Source organism: Cricetulus griseus, chromosome 2 (assembly GCF_003668045.3).
Source record: "Cricetulus griseus strain 17A/GY chromosome 2, alternate assembly CriGri-PICRH-1.0, whole genome shotgun sequence".
Lineage (NCBI taxonomy): Eukaryota > Metazoa > Chordata > Mammalia > Rodentia > Cricetidae > Cricetulus > Cricetulus griseus.
The window spans coordinates 294,021,314-294,048,708 of record NC_048595.1 but is presented as its reverse complement, the minus strand read 5'-3'; the positions used below and the strand labels follow the sequence as shown (position 1 = coordinate 294,048,708).

The 27,395-nt window shown below is 44.4% G+C and overlaps 1 protein-coding gene across 11 annotated transcripts; it reads right to left on the bottom strand.

The window, feature by feature from the left end:
* Nucleotides 1-5,034: 5,034 nt before the first annotated feature.
* Ermard (ER membrane associated RNA degradation) lies at nucleotides 5,035-27,382 on the bottom strand. Of its 11 annotated transcripts, none has more exons than XM_027401184.2 (18): nucleotides 26,765-26,896; nucleotides 26,307-26,475; nucleotides 25,578-25,717; nucleotides 24,314-24,415; nucleotides 23,621-23,710; nucleotides 21,851-21,948; nucleotides 20,221-20,357; nucleotides 19,465-19,579; nucleotides 18,500-18,602; nucleotides 17,514-17,543; nucleotides 16,585-16,653; nucleotides 15,374-15,547; nucleotides 12,290-12,373; nucleotides 10,219-10,295; nucleotides 9,566-9,682; nucleotides 9,035-9,253; nucleotides 8,020-8,133; nucleotides 5,035-7,034 (listed from the first exon to the last, which is right to left on the bottom strand). In XM_027401184.2, the coding sequence occupies exons 3-18, from the start codon at nucleotides 25,617-25,619 to the stop codon at nucleotides 6,848-6,850; spliced, it is 1,758 nt and encodes a 585-aa protein (XP_027256985.1). In that variant the 5' UTR covers nucleotides 25,620-25,717; nucleotides 26,307-26,475; nucleotides 26,765-26,896; the 3' UTR covers nucleotides 5,035-6,847. The 11 variants fall into 11 exon arrangements, with proteins under 11 accessions (XP_027256985.1, XP_027256982.1, XP_027256986.1 ...); XM_027401177.2 differs by lacking the exon at nucleotides 26,765-26,896 and adding an exon at nucleotides 27,263-27,379 and having other exon boundaries at nucleotides 5,068-7,034; XM_027401179.2 differs by lacking the exons at nucleotides 5,035-7,034; nucleotides 26,765-26,896 and adding exons at nucleotides 7,071-7,451; nucleotides 27,263-27,382.
* Nucleotides 27,383-27,395: the final 13 nt, after the last annotated feature.

The following is a 27,395-nucleotide window of genomic DNA, read 5'->3' as shown; positions in this document are numbered from 1 at the left end:
GGAGTCAGACAGGAAAAGATGAGTGCTGACAAATCAAACCCCGTGGGTTATGGAAACTTGCAATAATGCCTGGTGGAAGATGGGGTTTCTGTGCTGACCTGGTGATCTGATAATGTCCCTGGGTGTGACCCATGTCCTTACCCCATTGACTACAGTCTGATTCCACCACCTGTTCCTCTGTCCTTCACGTCTTCAGGGACTGTGGGGATCGATTCTGATAACATGTCAGGGTCAGTAACATGCAGAGGGAAGTGATATGGCTACCTCACAGCAGTGGCTCACAGGTAACCCTGCTCCTGTCAACCCCAGTCACAGTGACACTGCTGCCACCTGGGTCCCTCGTGTGGCCCCTGTAACCTGTAGCTGATTGCCCTACAGCTTACTCTGGGGCCAGACTTCACCCTCTTTTGGGCTGGAAGCACCCCAGATTTGGAAGCCTAGCGGCCTTCCAGGGTCCCATTTAGTAGCTCCTGGACTCTGCTCACTCTTACAAGCTGCCTAAGAGGACTTGCGTTGTCTGTTGGCCACCCATGACTCCTGGGGCCTCAGGGTCTCACTGAGGTCTCCTGAATGGAGTTGAAACATATAACTGGAAGTTTCGGGGACTAAGCATCCCACCTCCCTTTGCTTCCACTGTCACAGACATCAACTTCTCAAATGGACTTATAGAGTTTGACTGAACTGTGTGACCTTCTGTGAGCTTAGATTGTGACTCATCTGAGGTCAGTTTGCTCAGCCAGCAGCTGACTGTGGTAACTTGAGTCAAATGGATATGGAAATGGTTCCTTCCTCTACATCCTTAAGGGACCTGAGCATATTATCCCGTACGTTCCAAAACGGAGTAGCGGAAGCAGTGGAGGCAGAGATAAAAGCACAGACACTGTAGTTGCAGACTCAGCAAGTCCAGCCTGCACAGTCCTGGCACGGGAGGATGGCTCTGGGCCTGTGGGTAGTCCATGAGCCCTGTTCTTCCTGGCAGCTATTTCAAACCTGGGGGGGAGGGTCCTTTGCCAAAACAAACAAACAAGCAAACAAAAACCATGAAGTTGGGCGTGATGGCACAGGGTGGATGAGCTTTTGGGGAGTGATGTGTGAAATGTCACAGTCACGATAAGAATTGATTCCTGAATGGTCTCGGAATTTCAGGTCACAAGTCTTAGAGATATTTCACATGGAAAGCATGGGAGGGGGATGGTCAGATGGGACACAAGCACAGGACCTAAAGGGAGCGGCAGGGCAGCAGAGCTGGGTGGAGGGATGTGGGGTGTAGCAACGGATATTTAACACCATCTGGACATGACCAACACTTAAGGAGGGCAATATTCCCACCATTTGTCAGCCTGTGAGTATCACACCTCATGGAGGACCCCTAAGGTATGGCTTCACACCTCCTGTTCCCACGCTGACACAGCTTACAGCAGCTGAAGATCAGTATGTAAATACAAAGCAAGGTTTCCATTGATTGACTGGAATCATTGGCCATTAACTTGGGCCCAGACCTCATCCTGGACATGGACAGGATGAGTCCAACTGAAGAGTCATCAGTAGCTTTTCTACCATTTACAGGTAATAAAGAGAAAAACAACAAACCCCCAAACAAACTCCAAACAAAAAAGGCAGAAGTGTAGCCCTCCCATGTTCAGATTTGACCTCAGGAAGACTTGTGACAGCATAGAGGCTCCTGAGAATGGGTTAGCATGACACTGTGTGAAAGAATATGTTTCAGGTGGGAAGTGAGGGGCAACAGCTTGGGGAAGAGACTCACTCTAAGTCAATTCAGTTAGAGCCCAGAAGTACTAGGAGAAAGTTACAATGCTGAGATACCAGCAAGGTCCTAAGCTGCTTTCTCAGGCTTCCTAACTAAAATTGAGACAGAGGGAAGCTTCTGTGCCCATGCCCTTATATCACCTGCAGACCCACCCTCTGCTCTGACTGGGGTTTCTTGGACCCCGTAGCCTAGGGCCTAGTTTTAGCTTGGCAGCCCCATACTCTGAGCCTGTGGACCATGCCTCTTCCTGCTGATCCTGCATTTTGCTTCTAGGAGATGGGCTGGTTCTGCCTCCCTGCCAAGCTGCTGGGCGGCTGCATTTGAGATTACAAGTGTCATTTCTGGGATTCGGAGGGACTGTCGATGAACCAGCCAGAGAGTAATCACTAAGGGGTGGGGGAGAGGGAATACTGCAGGGCCCAGCAGATCTCCACAAAGATGATGCCGGCATGCTAGCCAGTGATACCAGCATTTCCCATGTCTTCTTCACAGGACAAGGAGTTCCAGGGTTTCTGGACTGTGTTTCCACCCTCTTAAATGGAGTTAATCACATTGTCTTGGGGGTATTCAAAGACCTGAGCAATTAAGGATTGCAAAGGGCTTTGAAAATATGTAAGCTTTCTGAGAAGGTGTATTTAACGTTTATAAAGGCAAGTCTATGCTTATAGGCTCCATAAACTATACCTGCTGGTGCAGGACTTAGATGTATGACTGGCTTTTTTGAACTTGGGATATTTCATTTTCAATTAATTAATTGATGTGTCAAAGGGACTTCCTGTATCTATCCAGGGTCTTATTTGGAGAACTTAAGTTGCAACCAAAGACTTATCTTAAACAGTCCCGGTTAATTCACACAGATACCCTATAATCCAGACAACACAGCCCACAGGAAAACTGGTTCCTGGCCCTCTAAAGCCCAGACTTGGGGGGAGGTAGCACAGTGATTTGGTTTCATTAAAATTACTTAGTAGGACTATAAACCAAACCACAGACACTCCCTTTTACCCAATATAAAGAATTTTCTTTGTCAGCCCCTAAAAGCCAATCCCAAATGGGACCCATGTCTTGGCAGCAGTGTTGGCAGATTGACTGTGATGTCAAGGTGTGAACTTAGACTGCAGCTGGAGAGAGAAAGTGGTTACAAGCTAGTTCCACGGCAAGTCTGCCCCCCCCCAACCCCCACAAAGCTCCATCCATCCAGTTCCCTTAGACAAAGGGTTCCCCTCCCCCATCAGCAGGACTGTGATTGGTGGTTGGTTAATGGTGACCTTGGTATCTCCCTCGTTCTCCTGTCACCAGCACTGGCCATGACGATGTCTTCCCCAAGGGATTAATTCACACAATACAAGCCCAATCTTTCGCCATGGAGATGGAAAAGGGGTTGGACTGTGGTTGTTCATATCTTTCATCAATACAGAATTAAATGACTGGGAGGCCAGCCTTCAGGTGAGGGTAGTGCTTCACAGGCCCGGTGGCCAGGGGGGCATCGGTCACTTCCTTCTCCTGTCACCTCAGATTTACCTCACTTGCAGCCAGAGGAAAAGGAAAGAATTCATTTTCCTGGAGTCACAAGAGTTCACAGAAGACGTCTTCCCTCACAGTGGCCAAATTGCTTAATGAAGAGTGCCCCCCTGTGTCTGATTAGGGAAAACACAATTCAGAAACCGGACCGAGGGGGTTCTGTGATGGAATCTAGCGTCACTGGGATCTAAGGGTGCCTCTCCTTAAGATAGTTTCTTCCCCAGATCCCTCAAGAGGCAAAACTAGGAGAAGGACCCACCAGCAGCATCCTAGTTGGAAACACAGCCTTCGGTGAGATTGCACACTTCCACTGATGATCCTGTTTGGATGCATGCCCATGTCAGGGTTCAGAACCGCTTCTTGTGGAACCAAAAGTTACTCTCGGCTGGGACTTCAGATGAGGACCTGAAATTGGTTGCTGTCTTCCCATCAGTTCATTGATAGCTGGAATTTAAGACTCATACTGTAGAAACACACATATACCACTGCATGTATCACACAAACACAGCCTAATGTGACAGAGAGAATCCAAATCACTTGCCATCATCATCCCTAGGGGACAATAAAAGACGGGTATCTGTTGATATTGTTGGGACAGAGAGAAGCATCCCCAGCATGGCTTCCCCTTTCCTGGGTCCAGTCAAACGATGTACACAGTGGCAATGTCAGCATCAACACAGTGCAGATGGAAGTCACCTTGCCAGAAGTTAGGGAGTTTGCCTGTGAGCCTGATAAAGTACAAGCCGGGATCTTCATCTGAGCATGTCCACTTCTCCGGCCTGGGGTCTGCACTGCCAACCTTTCTTCTGGATGACCTTTGTGCTTCTGTTTCCATTTCTAGGGTGGCTCTTGAAATGGCTGGTCTCTTCTGGAGGCCACTGGCAGAGATCCACATGCAGGACAGTTGAGGAGTCAGGGACCCAGGATCTAACCAGGCCTCAGGCAGGGCAGTCTGCCCTTGACTCAGCACACCTCCATGGGATCTCCTCCTAATGTGTCTCACCTGTCTCCACAGCGTGGCCCCCAGGTCTGGTTCTTTGTGCCAACCTAGAACTTACAGCTCATCTCTCCAGTACTGCTTCTAGCTTCTGGCCAACCTAGAGAGAGGTTTCGGAGTGGTGTTCACCCTCATCCTGCTGGAAGTTATGAGGAACAGTGTCCGGACCACATGCTGAAAAACACACACTCATTTTCCCCCATAATTCTTTTAGAACCTAAAACTGTACTTCTCCTATTGGTCTTTGGTTTGCTATCTCCTTTATAGAGCTGAGAGCTGGCCAGCCCTGAGTAGGCAGGCCAGGCCACATTTGCAGGTACACATGGCAATGGCCTTGAGCCAGAGAGGTAGCACCAAGAGTTGTTCAGATACTTGAATTTGTACACATATCATCCAATACCTTCCTTCATCTTCTGATAACATGTAGGAGAGAGCAAGTCTCTCAACTTTTATCACCTGGCCTCACTCTTGTGTAGAAACAAGTAGTTGACAATTCTGAGAGAACACACACACACACACACACACACACACACACACACACACACACACACACACACACACACAGAAACACACACACACACACACACACACACACACACTTTTATTTTATCTTGGTTTTTAAGACAGGGGTCTCCTTACACAGACCAGGCTGGTCACAATCTTTTGATTCTCATGCCTCTGGCTCCGAAGTGCTGGAATTATAGGCATGTATTACCACACCTAAGTGATACCTTTCTTTAGGAACTCATGGGGAAAAAAAATCATCATTTAATCAACAAAGTGGGTTGAGAGACAAGAACTATCAGTATTTGTTAAAGTTTGGAGAGGTTCCATGGAAAAAGATATTTGTAAGGTTCTCAGGTATCAGACCTCTTTTTAGTTAATTTCAAAAGACAGAGATACCAGATAGTAAAGAACTCTGCCTTTTGGAACAGTTATTAACTTTCACACCACAGCAATACAACAAACAAAACACCTCTTGCTGCTATGCAACAAATGACAAAACATAAAAGATAGATGTACCCTTGGGAGTCATGGGCTGGGGAAGGGCATGCACATGAACCTCTTATCTCTGATGTTATTCAGGACACATCTTCATGTGTATGGATCCCATTTCCTTGAAGTGATGCAATGCGAGATGTAGGCTCATGTGCCCCCGATGTGACACACAAGAACAAATCATTATGCACAAGAACAAGATGTCCTTGAAAAGATGTAGATGTCTATAGGTCATGTGTCTTCTATGTGACTCCCTGAAGATATGGCACCATGTAGATATTGTTCCTTTAAATAAGGCGTTAAATCCAAAGGGGGGAAATCAAAGCCAATTGATGAACATCAACTTGGTATTTTTACTCTTTCACCCAGAAGATGACTTGTGTGTGTGTGTGTGTGTGGTGGCGGGGTTTAAAATCACAAAACACCTCCAAAGTCTCCTCTACAGCTCAGCAAGTGTCACAGAAAACTTCTCCTTGGCTGGCTGCAGGACACATCCAGCCACAGTCTGGAAGGCGGGTATGAGAAACCATGACCCACTGAGGTTGGTGTAGCTAAGTGCATTGTTACACACGCAGGCAATGCAGCCTCCCCAGATTTTGCCACTACCAACTGAGGAGGAGGACAGTCTTCCTGGATCCCCAAACACAAGAGTGGCTTTTCAGGGAGCTCTTGGGATCCAATGGTCTCTTCTCCGCCAGCTTTCCAGAGCCTCCTACACTCAGCCTTCACATCTAGAAATGAGTTCTCTGCCAAATGCTCCCTGGGGACCTGTGGTCCAGCACCCAGCTTTGTGAGCTCCACCTTCACAGGCTGCCCTGTCATTACTTACCCACAGAATACACACAGATGAACACTATCTGGCCTCCAGGGATGACTGTAACTAGCTCGCACATCAGGCCAAGCCTATCTGTCACACACACCCCTGGAGTTTGCATGGCTAGACCATAGCTAGAAGGAGAGCTTCTAAGAATGAACATGTGGCTAACAAGACATGGGAAGCCACATGTTTCTGGGCAACAACTAGGGGCAAAGCAGTGACCACATTTTCCAGGATACACCATCAGGACATGAAAACCCAAATCTGCTGCAGGTATCAAGACTAGCCTAGGGGTCACAATGACACCAGATGAGAGAGCCTCAGAGAAGTACAGCCTGAGCCCTGAAGGAGAATTAAAGGGGCAGAGGTAGACAGGGAGAGCAAAAGCAGGCTTCCTTGGATGGCATCTTCTTGTTCTCAGAAGATGCTGTGAGCAGGGACAGCAGGCAGAGGCAGGACTCTCAACAGAACAAATAAGGGAAAGGGGAGGAGCTGGGGGCCCGCATACCCCTTTTCTCTCCGTGTCTTGGTCTTCTGTCTTTCCCAGGTGTTCAATTATTTGTTCCTCCCATGGACTGACTCCCTTATCCTCTAGAACCACCAGCATCCCTGCTATGTGGTCAGAATGACACAGACTCCATCCCACCTTTGGATGCTACCCAACTCACTTGCTATTGCAGCGACTTGAGTCTTCTCCCAGAACCCAAAGGAGCCTGACTTGTGTTTTTGTTTTTTGTTTTTTTGGTCAACTTGTGTCAACTTGATTTGTGGAGTTTTTGGTTAAATGCATTAACATTTGTTTCTTCTCACTGAAAGTCAAAATTCTTAACAAAACTGCATGTGTAAGCTTGATGGTTTCATTCCATTTGTTCTTCTCCCGGTTAGTATAGGACACTAGGTTCTCAGTGTACTGTAGGATTGATTTTAAGAACCTGTTAAAAAGACAGTGAGGGATTTTAGTTTCTTGGTCTGTACTGTGACAGAATGTATCAGTATACATGTCTTGTCTTCTCTTGGAACTATTACTAAAAACTACTTAATTGTGTGTGGATTCAAGAAGAAATACATGCAAAGGGAAAGTAAGAAAAACTGTTATAGAGAAAACAAAAGTGCTGAGGTCAATGCTGTCAACACTGGGATGAGTTTTATAAGACTCAAGACACTTTTCACACTCTCAGATCTTGACACGATGTTCCTAAGTGACAGAACAGGATTCCAAAGACTTCAGGGCCACCTGGCTCAGATTGAGACATGGCAGACACACATCGAGAGAAGGTCCTGCCCATAAGTCTCTCTGGGTGCTAATGTGGCATACCTTGGCTTTCTTCCCTTTGTGTTGCCATGTCTCTCTGAAGAGGAAACACCATTACTATGAAACAGCTTGACTGTTGAAAACAGTTTTCCTTAAAAGATTTTCCTTAAATTGGCAGCAAGTTCCAACTGATTAGGGTAAAGATTTTTATGTTTTCAGATTTCCCCTCAGTTTCCCGAGTAGTGTAGACTTTCCCATAATTATTTATACTTATAAAATTTTCGTGAATGTATGTTAAATGAATGGTACAGTGAGACCCACAGAACCTTGGTCTAGGGAGTGGCTCTTCTCTGGGGGGCAGTTTTATTCCTTGGGGACACTTGGTGATGTCACTGGGAGAGTGCTACTGGCATGTGGCCAGATGCCATGGATGACACCTCGTACCACACAGTATACATAGACAATACAGATCACCCACCAGGGTACAACTAAAGTGAGTGTGAGTCACTTGGACCTGAGGGTGGAATTCCTAAGTTTGAAACTGTTAGCTATGTTCACAAAGTTAGCATCACATTATAGAGAGAAGACTGGCAGGAGAACCTGTGGGGGTTAGAACATCACCAAAACAATGCCTCCTTTCTTCCGAGCAGGCAGGCAAGCCTTACCTCAGGTACTGATGGCGTTCCTGAGAACTTTTACCCTGGACAGCATGTACACTGACCACTTCCAGTGCAAGGAGCAACAAAGTCAGGTGAAGCACAGGAGACAAGAGTTTAACGCTGAAATAGGGGAAAGCAAAGTGAAGATTGTGACAGAGTCATTTCCATTTTCATAAGGAAAACAACACTTCACCTAATCAGCAATACATACACAAAACAAAATGAAAATCAAAACAAACAGCAAAAACAGAATGACAAAGGAAAAAAGCCGGAAACAAAATAGAAAGCATGTGGTTTGCTTTGCCAGCATCTTTTTAAAGTAACCCTAAGTCCAACTGTCTAGGAAGACAGTTTTTCAGGCTTTACCTTGCCTGCTCTGCCATGCCCCAATCCCTACCTTCCAAGCCCACAGGAGCTTGCAGCCCAGCCTCTCCCTGCCCTTTACACTCAGTTCACAAAGTGCTTCCACTCCAGGCAGCAGCAACCACCTTGCATCTGGCTCAATCCCAGATGCCTCCAAGAGCACCCACAGGCCAGCACCAAGGGCAGGCAGTGTGCTTTAACTCTGCTAGAGCCCAGATATTCCTGTTAAAGCCCGAACTTATTTTGTCTGTGAGACCAGCAAGAGATGCTGAAAAACTCTTCACTTCATTTTAGGAGGGAAGTGATGTCATAGCACTCCCCTATAAACTACCTGAGTGCAGAGTGAGAAACTTCTGGAAGGCAACGAACAAGCAAGAGCTCTGAGAGGCCTACAAAACACCACACCATTCAACCCAAAGTTCTAGAAATGTGTCCAAACAGCTATTTCTTCAGGGAATGTGATGAACTGTAGTGCTGGCAAACCTAAGAAACATGCTCTGGGGCTTAAACCCAGACAGTCATTTTGGGTGGTGGGACCCACTCCCACAGGCTAAATTTAATATTTTTATAAAGCAGTATACACTGTAAATAATCTCTGGAAGGATCAGCACCCATCCAAGTTTGAGTAAGAGGGGTGCTGAAGAGGGGAGCAGCCTACCTGTTGAGCATGCGCAGATAGTTCTGCCGCTGCCTTGAGCGCAGCTTGTGCTCTACCCACTGCCTGTGTCTCAGCTGCAAAGAGGTAGTGACCTGGTCAGATACACGTTGGCATTGGGAGCTGATGCCCCGGAGCACAACCAGAACTTCCAGAACGAGTCTGGGGCAGAACAGAGTAGGAATGTGTGTGCTGCAGAGTTCCTTGAGCAGCTGGGGCCACCTGCAAGTGAGAGCATAACATTCAGGGACACACAACACCAGGGAGTGCCATTGCCAGCTCTTTCTCTGAATCTGAATTGGTTTGGGGTTTGCTGATATAAGTGGGACCTCAGTAAGTGTCAGGCAGGTAAAATGCAACCGCAGTGAACAGAGTGCACATGGGAAGCTTCACCAGACACATGGTACTTGCACGGAGATCACCTAACCTCACTTGATGACCTCATTGGGGCCACCATACCAAACTGCTGAAGTTTAGAGTAGAAACATTGAGTCTGCATCATAAATTTACCAGGTGTGTTTCTTCAGTACTCACTTCTCTGGGGGAAGACCATCCATAGCACAGGTACTCCCAGGCATATAGTGGCAGAACTCACACAAAATCTTGCTAATTAAAGAGTTGCAGGCATATGCTTCAGAATTACCTTCCAATCTGAAGAACACACAATATTTTAAAGGTTTATTTCAATAATTAAAATCCCCACATTACTGATAATATAAATGATGTTTAATGCACAGTGAACTTGACCTAAGATCTTGTTTCCCCCACATAAATGAAAATAGACATCATGACAGGATACGATAAATGACACGAGAAGCTGAAAGCAAGGCACTGTGCAGATAGAAAGTGATCTGTGGCTTGACCTAGATTAGTCCTACTACAAGTGTGTCTGCTTTATCTACAGTCCCAAATCTGTGTCCCTCCCCTTCTTTCTCGAGTCCAGACCTTTTTCATGTCTGCCGAGCCCTTACTGAAGGGTGTCTTATCTTCCCGACAGACACCTCCAGTCTGTGATCAACTGCCAACAAACCCGGCCCAGCAGTTCCTTTCCAAAGGACTTCTAACAGCCCTGTACAAGAAGGATGAGGATTTCAGTGCCGACTGCAACTGTCAGCCATGGTCTACACGACCCAAACAACACATGCAACAACTTAGGCGACATACACCCCAGTCCAGATGACATGCACCTGGCTGCTTCCTGACACGGCTCTTCCAGTGTAGGCAGCATGCTCCACATCCTGAGGCTTTCCTCACAGCTCAGCACCTGGGAGGAAATAATTGGAGGTTCCAGGTTTTACAATATCCTAGGAAGTGTGTTTTCAACTGTCATGGATACTGAATCACTTTCTAGAAAATACGTGTAAAACTGTTACAGATTGCAAATTTGAAAAGCAATGGTGAGCTCAAGCGTTTCACATGTTCATTCGACGGACTATTAAGTCTGCTGCTGGTCCTTACTGTTGGGGTGATGATGAGCATGTTCACAAACATGACACCCTCACTTGAGAGGGACCTACCTCCCCTCCTCTGAACTGTGACTAGCTTTGGCAATCCATGAGTGAGAACAACAGCACAGATGAGGGAGCCATGTCAACACTGTCAACAACTTGACAGCACCCAGGTGAAGCCACACAACAGATCTTTCAGCAGGTCCTGCCCCACGATAATGTCAGCAAATTAAGTGACAGCTGTGTGGCCATCGCTGACTGTGAGCAATCTTCTGCAGCAGCAATAACCAGAGCAATGACCTTATGAAGCACAGGACTCGGGGCTGTCACCAAGTAGTAGATGGATAATAGCTGAAGATCCAAAGTAGCCAGGGTGCTACCAGGGGCCACAGAAGAGGACAGCAAAGGGCACAGGCTGGGAGCTCAGCAATCAGGTCACCTGGTAGTCTACTATCCAGAAGCTTTCTATCCTTCCAGAACTTCCCTCCTTTCTTCCCTGTCTCTTTAAAACACTGGTCCCTGTAGGTAATCTCTGATACTTCTATCTTTATAATGGTATCTTGGGGAGAAGACTCATGAGGTTTACCATCCATGCTCCTGCCCCCAATCCAGAACCCACTGGCAGGGGATGGAGGCTAATTTGCTGACTTGCTCCTGCTCATCCACACTGATTTAGCTGTTTCCTCCTAACTGACATGTCCCTCCTGGAGGAAGCATCTTAAGACTTAGGAAGCTTATGGAATTTACAAGATTCAAAAGCCCCTCCCCATGGTTATAAAAGTAGAAGATGACTGCTGGGAGGGGGACATTCTTGGCTTGGCTGATCTCCAGTTGTATAGAGAACCCCAGGGCGGCCTTTGTGAATCATCACCAATGCTGGGATGGACATCGCAGAAGCAGCTGCCTGAGGCATCTAGGCATCTGTAAGTCACTCCCCAAAACTCACTGGTTTGGTAAGGCAGACTTGGGTGGAATGGTCTCTTTGATCTGTTTGTTGGTGCGCTAGGAGAATGGGTGTTTGTTCACATGTTCCTGGGAAAGTCTCACAGTGGATGCATTTGTCCTAAGGCAGCACTGGTCACTAGGTCTTCCCCTACACTCACATACCAGTTTACAGCAGCCCTGTGAGGCTGTGCTCTCTTGCCAGTTCTGTGCAAGAGCCATTCTGAGTGTGACATCCATGGGGGCTCATCTTGTCCTGTCTCCTGCCAGACACAGAATGAAACATCTGAGGGCTGGGGAAATGGCTCAGTGGTTAACAGCATGTACTGCTTTGAAGGACCTGAGTTCAATTCCCAACACCTGCTGCATGGTTTACTGCTTATAACTCCAGCTCTAGTGAATCAGAAACCTCTGACCTCCAAGGGCACCTGCACTCATACATACTATAGCCCCCTACATAAAATATTTTTTTTAAAGTATAAAGCATTTGAAATAATCCCCAAATTGGAACTACCTGGTAGAAATGCTTGGAAGTTTGTTTTTAAAATTATAAGTTAACAGGAAATCGTCTTATATGGTAGAAGAGAAAAATGACATTCCTCACTTGATAAAACTTGTTTCTCTCTCTGGGCAGTGACAGTGACAGTGACAGCAGCCATCTAGGCTCCATTCTAAATGCTGTACCTGTCATCCCTGAGACTAAAAACATCTGTAACTCTGAGACATAGAACTTGAGCTACAAGCCCAAAAGAGCAACCAACCAACTGGTCAGAAGCCTGACAGAGCAAAGTCCTGGGACCCTCTGATGTCTCTGAAGGAAGAGCAGTGTCACATGTCCCCTCTCCCAAACACTCTGCACTTCACATACCTGTTTTTGAAGCTGGAAGACTGGGTGGCAACGGGATCTGTAGCCTTCAGCTAGACTAACCAGAAACTGTATTGCTGCTTCCTCCTAGTGTAAGAACACTGATGTTAGTCACCATAGTTCCGCACTAGGTGTGGTGTCTTCTCCTGAATCACAGTCACTTAGAGTCCTCATCTCTCACAATCTTCCTCAAAACAATTCTACCCGGGCTGGAGAGGTGGCTCAGTGGTTAAGAGCACTGGCTGTTCTTCCAGAGGTCCTGAGTTCAATTCCCAGGAACCACATGGTGGCTCACAACTGTCTGTAATGAGATCTGGTGCCTTCTTCTGGGCTGCAGCATACATGCAGACAGAATACTGTATGCATAATAAATAAAAGTGAATTGTTAAATTAAAAAAAAAATCCTACTCATCTGGAGCATGGTAAAACTCTTCACTACAGGAGGATGGACCTGGTAGTCACCAACTGACTAAAAGGGAGCTGAGAGCCACCATAATTTACAAAGATCACATCTATCCAGTCCATAGCACAACAAAACTACAACTATACAAGGAGAAAAAGATCCCCAAACAAAAGGAAAAATATGAAGGACTGAAATCAATACAATCAGAAGAGAATTACATGACCATAAAGTTAATTGCTAAACATATAAATATTAAAAAACAAAGATACTGTAGTATATTCCAACAGCTGTTATAAATGTGTAACTGAAAACCCATGAGGCAGCCAAAGTTGTCACACTCTCAACTGCACAAAGCAAATGACTGAAATGACACAAGATCAAAGTGCTGGGGACATATGCCAACTTCTCATTCACTGAACTGGTCTGAGCCACAGCCATGCCATGGGCAGCATCCTCATGGCCTTGGTCCCAGCAGGGCAAGAGGCTTGTGTGAAGGCTGGGGATGAGTGCTGGGATAGGCAACAGGGGACAGTGTATGCCTCCAGGCCAGGAGAGAGCACAGCCCTTCTGCTCTAGGGTATGAACTCACAGACAGCCTCTACATTGTTTGAGAAAGGACCTGCCTACTGTGCTGAGAAAAGGGAAGAGGGAGGCTGTCAGAGCAAGTCTCCCTCCAGGGAGTGAAGGTGATTTGGCCAAGTGGTGGTGATGGAAGAACACTGAGTAAATAGATTCAAGATGTATTTTAGGACAGAAAACTGAGTACAGAATATGGAAATAGGGAAGGAGGCTCGGGGGTCTGCAAGCCTCAGGAGCTACCTTTGGAGATGTGCTACTAGATGGGAGGGTGGGGTCCTGAAGTCAGGACACACTTGTTATTGATAATGTGTTTGAGACAGGGTCTTATACATCCCGGGCTGGTCTCAGACTCCATGTAGCTGAGGATGACCTTCTGATCTTTCTGCCTTCATCTTCTGAGTGAGGGCTGGGATTACAGGTGTGTGTGTGTGGGGGGGGGGGGTTGGCCTGGGATTACTGGATCAAACTCAGGTCTTCATGTGTGCTAGGTAAGCACTCTACCAACTGAGCTACATCCTCAGTTTCTGAGTAGTGTTCACTATGGTAAATGATGTCTGTTTCCCTATGTGGCTCTACTAGCTTATTCTTTCAGCTTGTTTTCTGGGTCTGTGTTTACTTTAATGATATAGCTCACATGGAATATAAACAGTGAGAACAGACCAGACAGTTCTGAGGAGATAGCAATGGGAGCCATCTTTAGTTTGGAAAGCACTAAACTATGTCATGGAGATTCAGCAGAGAGCAGAGCTTCCAGAAAGAGAGTCCAGGGCTGGTGCCTGATGTACCTTGAATAAAGATGTCAATTCTCTACATGGCGTTCAGAAAAATTGCTAGCAATTTCATCAAGAAAACACTGAAAACTAGACTCTCTACCTTACTCCCAAGAGGAACTAAATTTTACTTGGAGCAAAAGATAAAAACACTGGGAAAACTATGATTATGGTGATAATTTTCAGAATACAAAGAAATTTTCAAGAATGACATCAAAGGCAGAAGCTAGAAGTGAGTAACAGGTGGCACATCACTGAAAACAGCAGCAAGGCTAATAAAGCAGTGGGAAAACACAGTGAGCAAAGACAACGTTGGAACGGTAGCATCAGTGAAGAGAAAGACCAGTCCTTACTGCTATTATTCACAAGGCTTTACTTTTGCAAACTTACTAACACAGGTGCCCAAGTGAACACAGTCCTTCAGTTCACCACTACAATCATAGCTTCATCAGTCAAAGGGATAGCTCACATATCAATGGAGAGCATTTAGATAAGTGATGGTCTACTGGTGCAATGGAATGATAGACAGCTAACAAAAAGAGGAGGCACAACAGAGATCCAAAAATACACTAATAAAAACAGGCTCAAGGGACAAAGCATTTCTTCCTATGAGCTGATTTGGAAATACTCACAGAAAGAATAGAGAAGCAAGGACATCCAACTAATAATTTTTCAATCTTGTTTGGACTTTTAAGTAGTTTAAAAGGTAACTGTCATATATATAGTCTGAAAACAAAAATACCACCTACAATGTTGTAACTGAAATTATTTAGTTTAAAATAACAAAATCATTAATTTCAGAAATGCAAATACCCCATTCTATCAATTTGACATACTTGTAGGAGTTTTCTGCATTTGGTTAATAATTTTTTATAACTGTTCTTTGGTTTTTACCACCAACACTGCTATTAAGAACAAAGGCAGGGGCTGGAGAGATGGCTCAGTGGTTAGGAGCACTGCCTGTGTTCCCAAAGGTCCTGAGTTCAATTCCCAGCAACCACATGGTGGCTCCATCTGTAATGAAATCTGGTGCCCTCTTCTGGCCTGCAGGCACACATGCAGACAGAACACTGTACATAATAAATAATCTTTAAAAAAAAAAAAGAACAACGGCAAAGACGTGTTTAAGAGAGGACAAATCATTTCATATTCACAACTATGATTTTCAGAGAATGCATTCATGTAAGTTGTTAATTTACCGTTATTCTGATGGAATAAATAATGCTGCAACTCAAATTAAAATGAAAAAATGAAATCACATTTGAAAAATCAGACATGTTCTTCTATTGCTAGTGGTAGCAAATTCTGCTAGCCACCCTCCTCCGTGTGGTATACCTTCAGCTCTGACAAGGAGCCTTCCTCAGTGAATCTGAGCAGAAGCACCAGGGAGAATGTGAGCAGCTGGCTTGCTGCTTCTCTCGGAAATTCACGTAAGTTGATCTCCCCATGGCTTAAACGATCTCGGATACGAGGACCCTCCTGATAGTTCAGGAAATCCCACAAGAATTCCTTTTAGAAAATTAACAGAGAAGCATTCTGTTAGTGTTGTGGCAGAGGGAAGAGCAAGAGGCAGGGTTCCAGGCAGCCAGGCTTGTTTACAAACTGATGGGAAATGTGAGTCTCAAAGAGGGCATTCACCCGTCCTGCAGCTGGAACTGTAGTGGGAGCTCTTACTCCCCAGCCTGCCTGCAGGAGCTGAGGACCAATCACTGAGGCAGTTGCCTGGAAGGAGCTGCTGCCTAAGTCATTCTTACCCTCCTACGTGGAAGGAAAAAAAACATTCCTAAAGAAGCGTTTGCTCTTGCTTGAATGAGCATAACCAAGCAGGTGTCCCTTGAGCCATCCCTTCCCCTACATTCCCCTCCCTCCCGTGGACCACTCCTGCATCTTACATCAACAGTAACAAGCCCTCTAACAGAACATGTCCAAAGCCAGAAAAACGTCAGAAAGCCACTGATGTGGGCAGACTGCCAACAGAGGAAGAGTCCAGGGAACTCAAGACAAAAAAAAAAAAAAAAAAAAAAAAGAGTATCAGATAAATTAGTCATCTGGCTGTCTGAGGGTAGGAAGGGATGACAAAACCACATCAGGATGGGTAGTAGAATCCAGATCTTCTCTCAGTGAGGTGGAATAGATGAAAAGTATCAACTATAGTCTAAAGCAGTCACTGTAGTACCCTCATAAAATATAAAACGCTGATTGAAAAATGGCTGAAACATTAATTCTGTTTCATCCAACACTTAATCTTAGGGACATTTGACTGTTGCTAAGTTTTACAAAGCAAATGTAGTCCTTTCTTTAGTAGAAAAACATAGAACCAATAAGTAAATATAGTGTTTAGAAAGAGGGCAGCCAAGTTGTCAGGCATTTAGAGGGCATGATAGTCACAGGCATAAACAAAGCCCAGTGCCTACTCATAGTCATTCCTGATGAGTGTCTGTGACAGGACCAGATGACAGCATAGCACAAACAATATTTACTCTACTCTGGATGGCAGCATGTTCATAGACAGAGAGACATGAGACTGGAGATACCCAATACTTTACCATGGCAGGGTCTCCAAGGAAATGAGGAAGCTGGTTAATGTTACCATCTTTCAAGTGTTTTGCCAGTATCTAAAACATCAAAAATAGATTAATCAATAAGCTTTTAAGTGCTCTCTCTCTCTCTCTCTCTCTCTCTCTCTCTCTCTCTCTCTCTCACACACACACACACACACACACACACACACACAACATGCCCAAACTCATGTACCTACTCATATATGGACATTGATCTATATGCATACAATTAGAATATTCATATTTCTAAGTTGTTACACTGGTTAAGGACAGTCATTCTCAACAGTTGGTATAGCCAATAGTGTTAATCTGTTTGCATTTTCATACTTTGTGTTTTGGACAACTATAGAAATGAGATTAATAATAGTGGTCCTCAAAATTAGCCTGAAAGCTTTATTTAAATGTATTTATCTGAAACAGAGTTTCATGTATTATAGGTTGCCTTCAAATCCTGCCTCTACCTCATATGTGATGGGATGACAGGCATGTCCATCATCCAGGGTATATTCAGTGCTGGAGACTAAACCCACAGCTTCATGGATGCCAAGCAAGCATTCAATCAACTGAAGTATAGGCCCAGGGCTATATTTAAATCTAGCATGAGCTTCTTACTGCTTATCAACGTTTTTTCCTATATGCATGCTACTTATAATCTTTGTGTTTTTATTAGTAGTATTAAATTATTTTAAATTTACTTACCTTATATGCATGAGTATTTTGCCTGCATGTATGTATGTGTACTAGGTTCATGCCTACACATGGTTGTGAGCCACTATATGGGTGCTTGGAACCAAACTCAGGTCCTCTGCAAGAACAGCAAGGGCTCCTGTCTCTCCAGCCCTAATCATTGTGTTTTAATTTGTATTTAAAAAATGTTTTTTTTTTCAAGGTTTATTGCAAGTTTGACTACTTACTTCATCAAATGTTGTATATAGAATTGTTGACTGCATAAAGGGGAAGAAATAAAAGAGAAATAAAACAAAATGGTAATATATTATCATTCAAAGTCAAAAACAATTCTGACCCTCAGAAGGTGCAACTTTTTTCATAACATCATGCAGAATTATCTTACATAATCACAATGAAAATAAATGGGTGCTTTAACAGCAAACAAAATGTGGTGTGTGTGAGTGTGTGTATGTATGTGTGTGTTAGTGTGTGTGTATATGTGAGTATGTGTGTGTATGTGTGTAAGTGTGTATGTGGGTGTGTGTGAGTGGGCATGTGAGTATATATGAATGTGTATGTATGTGTGTGTGAGAGTGTGTATGTGTGTGAGTGTGTATGTGTGAATGTGTGTATGTGTGTGAGTATGTATGTGTGAGTGTATGTGTATGTGTGAGTGTATGTGTGACTGTGTATGAGTGTGTGAGTATGAATGTGTGAGTGTGTGTATGTGTAAGAGTATGTGTGTGTGAATGTTTATATGTGTGAGTGTGTGTATGTGTGAGTATGTGTGAGTGTGTATGAGTGTGTGAGTACATATATATATGTGTGAGTGTGTGTATGTGTGTGAGAGTGTGTGTGTGTGAGAGTGTGTGTGAGTATGCATGTGTGAGTGTGTGTATGTGAGTGTGTATGTGTGTGTGTATGTGTGTAAGTGTGTGTATGAGTGTGTGAATATATATGTGTATGTGTGTATGTGTAAGTGTGTGTGTGTATGTATGTGTGTGTGAGTGAATGTATGTGTGCGTATTGTGAGTGTGTGAAAGAGTGTGTGTGTGTGAGTGTGTGTGTTAGTATGTGCTCTAAGGTATTGAACACAGGTTGTTGTACATATTAAGCAAGTGCTTAGCCAACTTAGCTACATCTTCAGCCCTTAAAGCTTTTAAACAGCCACAGAAAATTGAATTGTCAATACAGTACCCACAGTCACAGTGAGTAACAGAAACGCATGTACCTCGGCCGTGAGGAGTCTATCAGGACATTTGTTAACTGCAGCAAAAACTCTCCTGAGCCCAGCTTCTAGCTGTGACAGCAGCAACATGGTGCAGTCAGCAAACCTATGGAACCGGAGGAAATCAGCAAGTGCTGCAACAACTGCACCACAACCCAGACGCAACCAATGTGGCAATGAAAGCAAGGCATAGAACTTACTGATGTGAGAGACAAAGTAATGGGGTCCAAGTCTAATTAGACCAGGGCCTGTAAAACCATTTCCAGTAATATTTTTAGTAGTCTCAGTAGAACCAAATGTCCTCAAAGATCTATATGTTCTGTGTGTCACTTCTGAGGATGGCCAGAGCAGCAAAGCTCTGGAGGGCAGCTCAAGTACAAAGTGAATCCAAGAGTGAGGTTACTTGAGGAACATGCTGTGCCTGATTTTCACACAGGGTTGGCCTTTGAGGGAATCTAATGGCCAAGCATACTTGCCCTTTTTTTTTTCCTCCAAGGTTTTCTAATGCTATAGGTTCAATTTTTTTTCTTACAGTAAAAACTCAGAAAAAATACTAAGAAGTTTATTCTTAAAAAAAAAAAAAAGTTATGTAGCTGAGTGGTAGTGGTGTATGCCTTTAATCCCAGTACTTTGGAGGTAGAGGCAAATGGATCTCAGTGAGTTCAAGGCCAGCCCAGTCTACAAAGTAAGTTCCAGGACAACCAAGAGTGTTACATAGAGAAACCCTGTCTTGAAAAACCAAAAAGAAAAAAAAAAGTTACATCAATTGCACCAAGAGGATGACAGGGAACACTTGAAATAGTTACAGCTTGCCTAAGTTATTAAAGGAAGATACTCTGTATTGAGCCTAATCTGAGTTGGTCTCTCTTCTACTCTCTCTTCCAGGACAGTAACCAAGCTTTAGACAGAGAAGGGCACGGAACAGGCCTGCCATGTAAGAGCCAACACCACCTCGCCACCCTTGTTACCTGTGCAACTTGAACTTGGTCACTGCCATTTCCCAGTATGGTAACATGATTTTTAGTAAGAAGGCGGACTCTGTCATCACCTTCTCCAATGCTGAGAGCACCTCGTAAGTAACGCCTGTGAAAGAGCAAGTACCTTTATAAACACAATCACAGTAGCCAACTGAAAGAAGTCAGGAACACTTGTGGATAGATATGCCAATGAGCTAATACCCTGGGACAGATGAACTGTGGCCTGGGGCAGAGTGCCCCTCGAAAGGAAGAGCACCTGACCTGCAGCCACAGTGGAGTGACCTCAGGAAGCATGCCAAGGAGAAAGATGGGCAGCAACTGAGAGCAGGGCTCAGGGCTGCCTAGTTTAGTGCACTGACCAGGAAGAATAATATATTCTCAAAGGATACTGGCAAGTCTTTCTATTGCTGGCACAGCTGATGAAATGGCCATGAGCACTGATGCAGACAAGGTGGAAGGAGAGAAAAACAAATACCATGAATGGCCCCAGGATGTTCTGAATGGTAGCACATCTGAGGAAAGGCAGCTCTAGCTGTGACTCTGGGGGGGGGGGGGAGGGGATTCTCCCTTAGCACCCAGAACAGTGAGAAGAAGTGACATTTAAGAGGTTTTTCAAGTAACTTACAAAGCCAGCTTGACAATGATGGGTAATGACTTCACCAAGAATTCAATTCTGATGCTACTTAAAACCTGTGCAAATACCTCCATGGAGACACAGAAAGGGGTAGTGAGAAACATAGAACTTGCCAGGAAAAACAATCACATCCTCTAGGTTTGTAAGAGTTGCAAAAGGCCGATGTGCCAATGTGACTTTTGTTTGGTGAAGGTAGCTCTTCAGTAACTGCCCCAGTCCCGCTGTCAACAACAACATAGTTGAACAGTATCTAGGGAAGACCAGATGTAGGGAGAAAGCATAATTAGAGATACTGCTGACCATGCCAGCTTGGGCATGGTCACAGGTAATGCCACCACTGCCCAGCTTGGAGATGTGGTCACTGCCACTGCCAGCTGCTTGTATACATGATTCAATTGTTAGCAGGGCCTCTTAAAAGAGCCATGTAGTTTTTCCATTTATACTGAATCAGGAAGATTCCCTTAAAGAAGCCTAGAAAGTTTCTGCTTGTCTCTAGCAAAACAGAGCCACCTGAGAAAATGCTGTTACCAAGAAGTCATGCTTGTCTCTGTTCTTTTGCTTCTAAAATCCCATTTTAAGCTTTTATCAAGTTTTAGGTGGAAATCCATGCTGTATGTCGAGGGTGCCATTTTGTAATGATAACTCTTACCACCAGCTGAGTTCTGCTGCCCCGTTAGGGCCCCCAAATAACACACAGAGACTTATATTAGGTATAATGTTGCTGGCCAATGACTAGGATTTCTCATTTGCTAGCTCAGTCTTAATTATCAACCATAACTACTAATCTATATATTTTATAAAGACTTACTGAGGACGCCGGCCTTGCAACCTCTCTTCCTAGCGATCACATGGTGACGCTCCTCCTTACTACATTTCCCAGGATCCTCCTTCTCTCCTAGTCCCGCCTATCTTACTTCCCTATTGGCCAACAGTGTTTTATTCATTAACCAATAAGAGAGACATATACACAGGACTTCCCCTAACAACCAGAGACCAGAAAGTGAATTTAGCCATATATACAAAGAACTTTTCTTAGGAAAAAAATACTAAACTTATGCAGGAAGGAGGAGTGAGATGGTTCAGCAAGCTGGATGACCTCAGTTAAATCCCTAGACCCACATTTGGAAGGAGAGAACCATTCTCCACAATTGTCCTTTGATTTCCACACAAATGGTGTGGTATATGAGTGCATGGATAAATGAATATAAAAAAAAAAAAAGTAAAACAAGGGCCTGGAGAGATGGCTCAGAGGTTAAGAGCACTTACTACTTTTCCAGAGGATCTGAGTTCAATTCCCAGCAACCACATGGTGGCTCACAACCATCTGTAATGAGATCTGGTGCCCTCTTCTGGTGTGCAAGCATGCATGCAGATAACTGTATACATAATAAATAAACAAAATCTTTAAAAAAAGTAAAACAAAAGAACTAAGAAAGAAAACCATCAGATTCTGGAACTCTCCAAAGATGGTGTTAAACTGTGAAACAGCTAGGAATGCCATTAAGATTTCTAAATGCCTGGGCTCTCTACCGGTCCAGGCTTCTGTGCCTGCTCCTCTCAGGGTGCAAGGTGTCGAAACACACACTATCACCATTCCGGTTACTCTGTTGTTAACATGCAGCCTGACCATTCATGTCTCAAATTCTCCCATCTTTCACAATTAACCCTTTCCTCCTGGAAAATTCAAGATATAGCAAATTCTGAAGCAGATTTAAGAAACAAGCTACTTGGCCAACAACTTACTTCGGAGGGATGTCTTGAGGGGAAGCAAAGCCATGCCACAAGACGTTTCTCAGGTTGAGTCCACAGGGAGACCCGATGAAGACTTTCAGTACATCCATCTAATCCATTAAGACAGCAGATTACTGACGAGTAGAGTAAATAAACTCAATCCTACAGTGTTTGCTTCTCCCTTAGAACTAAGAGAGACAACAATCTCTGCCAGCATAAAGTAGTAACAACAATGAAGTCAACATTAAATTCTATACATTTTCATTTAGTGTGGGACAGTACAGAGGTCAGAGGACAGCTTGTAGGTGCTGATTCTCTCCTTCTACCATGTGGGTGCTGGTGACTGAACTATAGTCAGGTACCTTGACCTAATAAGCCATTTCACTGGCCTAAAGCCAGCATTTATCAAGTATTTAGCACATGATAGACACATTTTAGAATGATCCATCAACCTATCTTCAGAACCACCTCTGAGGAAGGCACAATCATTTTCTACTGTGCAGGGAAAGTAACCCAAGTGAAGAAGGTAAAGCCGAGGTTTCAGAGACCAGACCGTCAAGGCAGTCCTAGGATGAGGAGCTGACTCAGAAAGCATGGCTCTAACACTGTTCATCAGAAGTGCCCAGGAACTGAAGACACAGAAAATGATAGATAGAAATTCCACACCAGAGTGGCCCTATATGGTTAAAAAAAAAAAAAAAAAAAGGATGAGAACAGCAGCCATAACTAGGCAGCATCCAAGTCCTGTGTCCCCACCTCCTCAGACAAACTCATGAGAGAGGACAGTCAGCCCCTCAGGAAGGAAATGAAAGCAAGCTGTGTGTGTGGGGCCTCTACAGAGCAGGGGACAGAGATGCTTTCTGAGCCTCTGAAACAGAACCAGCAGGTGGAAAGCTCAGAGGGGTTCAACCCAATGCCAGTGCTTAACAGCCACGTCTTTGGAGCAACCTCAAGAGTCTCTGCTCCTGTCCCCATTTTATATACTAAACACCATCTGTCAGTGGCTATAAGAGATCATCCAGAGGCTAAAAGTGGCCATTCAGAGGAAAATGGTAAATGGCAGATGGCAGGCAGGAACAGAATGTGTTTAATGATTCAGTGTAACAACACGAGGCCACACTCCAGCCTCATCCCAGGCTCTCTACTGGGAAAATTATTTTTAGGCTGGTGAGGGAGACAATCCCAGTGAGCGGCAGGAGGGTTCACTGAAGATGGTTTCTCAGCCCCAAATAGAGAATTTGGTGGATTTCTGGTCCAACTAAGATGGCTGTTCTAGTCATCTGCCTCACTGAGCTGCCTACGTGTCACCACTTAGTCTGAACTCGATTGATTGCAGTCCCTCCCTCTATAATATTCTGAAAAATCTAAAGGCCTCTATTGTTTCTTACCGAGTTCTATTTTTGTTTTACATCTGAATGACTGCAAAAGGTATAAATTCCTACCTGTTAGAAACACAGGTATTTTAGGACAAACATGTAACACTATCATTCCAAAGTGCTACGCATAGTCTGTAGTGACTTTGTACTGCCACTGTGAATACTTAACTGAACAAAGTGATATTTCTAAGGGTCTCTCTGGCTGGACCTGTATGGTTACTCCAGCACCATCAAATCTGGGAGGGATAGCCTGTGGACTGTGTGGAAGTGGAACAATCCCAGAACGAAGGGAGAATATACTTAAGTCAGTGAAACAGTTAATGTTTTCCCAGACTGCAGTTTTGGAAGATCAAAAGTGCAGCTCAAGCTGGCAACTCTATGCTTTATGAATTGTTTACATACTTACCACAGCATGTCCAAAGACTTGTGAAAGTTCTGCAGATGCAAGAAGATCTCTTAGAAGAAAGGAGCACTCCTTCCCAATCAGTAAAAATACCTAAAATTCAAATGGAAATCATACAGTAATTACATTATGAGGAAATACTTTAAAACAGAGCATGATTTATGATGCATAGCACAAAAATGGACAAAGAAAAGTGCTTAGACATAGATTTCTTTTCGCGCGCGCGCGCGCGCGCGCGCGCGTGTGTGTGTGTGTGTGTGTGTGTGTGTGTGTGTGTGCGCGCGCGCGCGCGCGCGCGCGCGCGCGCGCGCTAGCTCCAAGTACCATACCACAAGGCCAGAGGAAGATATCAGGTGTCTTACCCTATCACTCTCCATCTTATTCCCTTGAGATAGGATCTAGAATGGAAGCCAGAGATCCCCAGTGATTCTCCTGTCTCTCCCCCACCCCAGTGTGGTGTTTCAGGGGGTGTAGCAGCAGCCGTACATAGGTGCTGAATCTAAATTCAGGTACTCATGTTTACACAGCAAGTATTTTGATCTACTAAGACATCTCCCCACTCTCAGGTACCAGGGTTTCTTAATTATGTAAAAAGAAAATCATTGTATTTTATAGGACGATAATAATAAAAACCAAGAAATCTGAAGTTTTTGTGTTCATCTGGGTAATCTAGCAAACAAGGATTCTCACACTCACATCGCCTAAGGCTCGTTCCAGACAGGAAGCCAGTTTCATTACACTGAGGGAGATGGCAGGAGACTGCAGGCTTTCCAAGGCATCAAATACTTCAAGAAACAACTATTCAGAGCAAAACACACATCGAGCTCATATTCAACAAAAAATCATTCTCAAAACAAAAATTATTTTTAAGTTACTATTACTGAATTCAAGCCTCTTAATATTTCAACTACTACATTTAATTTTTTTTCCTATGAGCTAACAGTTTCTATTGAAATGCTATAATAAAATTATTTAATATCTAAGGAGTTCTTTGAAAGTTCTTTCTCTAAATGTTTGTTCATTATTATGTCTGGCATAATAATGAAACAGAATATTTTGACCTACTTCTTATTACCCGTAATGATTTAGTTAAGTTCCTCTATAAGACAGCTCACCTTACTAGACTCTGTTTTAGAATCAGACACGTTATAGGTACTGTTTTATTATAGTCCTTTAACATGTCAAATGAAACGAAGGAAAAGAAAAAAACAAACCACAGAAGATTTGCATTAGGACCCAAATGACTATCTTTTTTCAATTCACTGTAAAGGAACCAAGCACCTACTATCTGGTATCCTAACCTTGTCATCTCCCTGGGAGTTCTGTCCTGATGCTAACATGGACTTTATCTGCTAATGTTGTGGTAGTGTGACTAGAAATGTGTTTGAATGCTTGATCTGCAGGGAGTGACACTATTAGGTGTGGCCTTGTTGGAGTAGGTATGGCTTGTTGGAGTAGGTGTGGCTTGTTGGAGGAGGTGTGTCACTAGTAGGTAGGCTTTGAGGTCTTAGAAGCTCAAGCAAGTTCATTTCCCATTGCCTGAGAATCAAGATATAGAATTCTTTGCTACATCTCCAGCACCATGTCTGCCTGGATACTGCCTTGCTGCCTGCCATGACAATAATGTATTAAACCTCTGAAACTGTAAGCCAGCCACATTTAAATGTTTTCCTATATAAGAGTTGCCGTGGTCATGGTGTCTCTTCACAGCAATAGAAACCTCTCTAAGACAAATGCTTGCCTAATTGAGGCCAAACATTGTTCAAAGTGGTATGCTCCTCAACTCAGGCTTCAGAGCATATTATTTATAAACCATTTAGATTTCTCTTGAAGCTCCCAGGACCTCTTCAAAGTAGGAAGGTCAAAAAAAAAAAAAAAAAAAGACACTTTTAACTTGGCAAGTAATGAGGACTTCCAATTTGCAAAGCCTTTTATTTCTAAAGATATGCAAATGTCAGACCTCTGGATACACTGTCCACTGGAACCATGGTGAATACTTCATTTCAAACTGTGCCCTGGTCAGAGATAAGATGTGTAGATGGATGGACTCACAGACAGGACCCAGCAGCCGTATACTTCCCCTGTAATCCAGACTCTGCCCTTGTAGGAGGAGAAAATAAGTTTTAGTTCCACAGCTCTGTGTCACATGATGAAATAAAAAGTCTAAATCAAAGCAAAAGCTTTAATTACAAGACGTTGACAAAGTCAAGCAGCTTATAATTGGACATACAGTAAGTGTACTTGCAGCTCAGTAGAAATGAATTGTAAAAGGCTTTACTACCAGTTGAGAAAGCGTAGCCATAGCTCTAGTTACTCACAATCAACTACAAAAATACTGAATTTCAGAAATGATTCATATTGTCAATTAGGTGCTGCTCTGAGTAACAAGATGAGACAAACTACTCCGTTCTGTCCTGTCCTACCAGAGTACCCATGACATATACATACCTAGTGACTAGTGGACCCAGGCCCCAAGAATCGATTCCAGTATCCCAGGCCTGCCTCCTGCTCACAATATTCTTAGCTAAGTGCATCTCTTGACTTTTCTATACTTTCTGAGCTTCTTTTTCTCCCCTGACAACTACATCTTAACATCCTCCAAGAAGAAGAGCCAAGAAGGGCTTTGCAGGCCAAAACATTTTCAGTGTAATGGCACCACCAAAGCTTGGTGTACAAAGACAATACAAACCTGATTCTGCATAGCTCACACGGTCTGTAAGTGTTTCCCAGTGCACTTCACCATTCTGAGTTACAATGCTATTGATATCGCAGTTTTCTCTGAGTTCAAACCCAACATGACAAATCAAGTCACGCACTAAAGGAGAAAGGCATGTGGTAATGGGATCTCCCGTTAAAATCTAAAACATAAAACATACAGGGCACTGTTACAGTACAGTCAAAGGAAAATCCAGACTTAAATACAGACAGAACTAAGGTAGGCAAGCTGTGGATATGCTTTCTGGATACCGTAATAACTGTGTGTGTCAAACCGTACTTAGACACTATGCATATTTTATGTGTCTGTCTTAAGGTGAACGTTGAAAAACTTGACTTTGTCTTTTTTTGTTTTTGTTTTTTTGGGTTTTTTGTTTTGTTTTTCGAGACAGGGTTTCTCTGTGTAGCTTTGGAGCCTATCCTGTCACTCACTCTGGAGTCCAGGCTGGCCTCGAACTCACAGAGATCCGCCTGCCTCTGCCTCCCGAGTGCTGGGATTAAATGCGTGCACCACCAACGCCTGGCTTGACTCGTTTCTTTGGTCACTCTTGCTGACACTGGAGATCAGAGCCTCGATGTTTTGTGTTGTTTTTGTTTTCCTTCTGGCACCCCTTCATTATACCGCAGGTATCAAACCAGCGATTCTTCACAGGGAGTGTGAGCACAGAACATCTCCGACCTTGGCATACGAAACACAACTTCGTGTGTGCAATGACGGATCTCCCGACTTGAGGTGATTTTACCCTTTTGCGTTTTCATAACGCTTCCTCCCTCTCATCATCCCGCCGCGGGCCTGCCACAAGGGCATCCACCCAGGAGAAGTGGCCCGGTCCCACCCTGCGGGGGTCCCAGGACAGTGACGGGGGGTGGGGAGTGGGGGGTAGGACACACGGGCGCGCAGAACCCCGCTGCAGGCGGCGGCCATCCTACCTCCATCGCTTCCGGTTAGGGCTGTGTCGCGCTCTGATGACGCACGCGCTCCCTTCTGCGCCGCCTTCCAGGACGCTGCCGGCGCGAGAGTCGGTGTCCCTGGCCTGGCAGCCGCCGGGGCGTTGGGCGGAGA

What these genes read in the sequence shown, in the direction of transcription:
- Ermard (XM_027401177.2), bottom strand. An exon ending in AAGTCTTTGGACATGCTGTG is followed by an intron (nt 21,949 to 23,620) that starts GTAAGTATGTAA and finishes TTAATGGATTAG; the next exon opens with ATGGATGTACTGAAAGTCTT. An exon ending in GATGGTCTTCCCCCAGAGAA is followed by an intron (nt 9,254 to 9,565) that starts GTGAGTACTGAA and finishes TCTCACTTGCAG; the next exon opens with GTGGCCCCAGCTGCTCAAGG.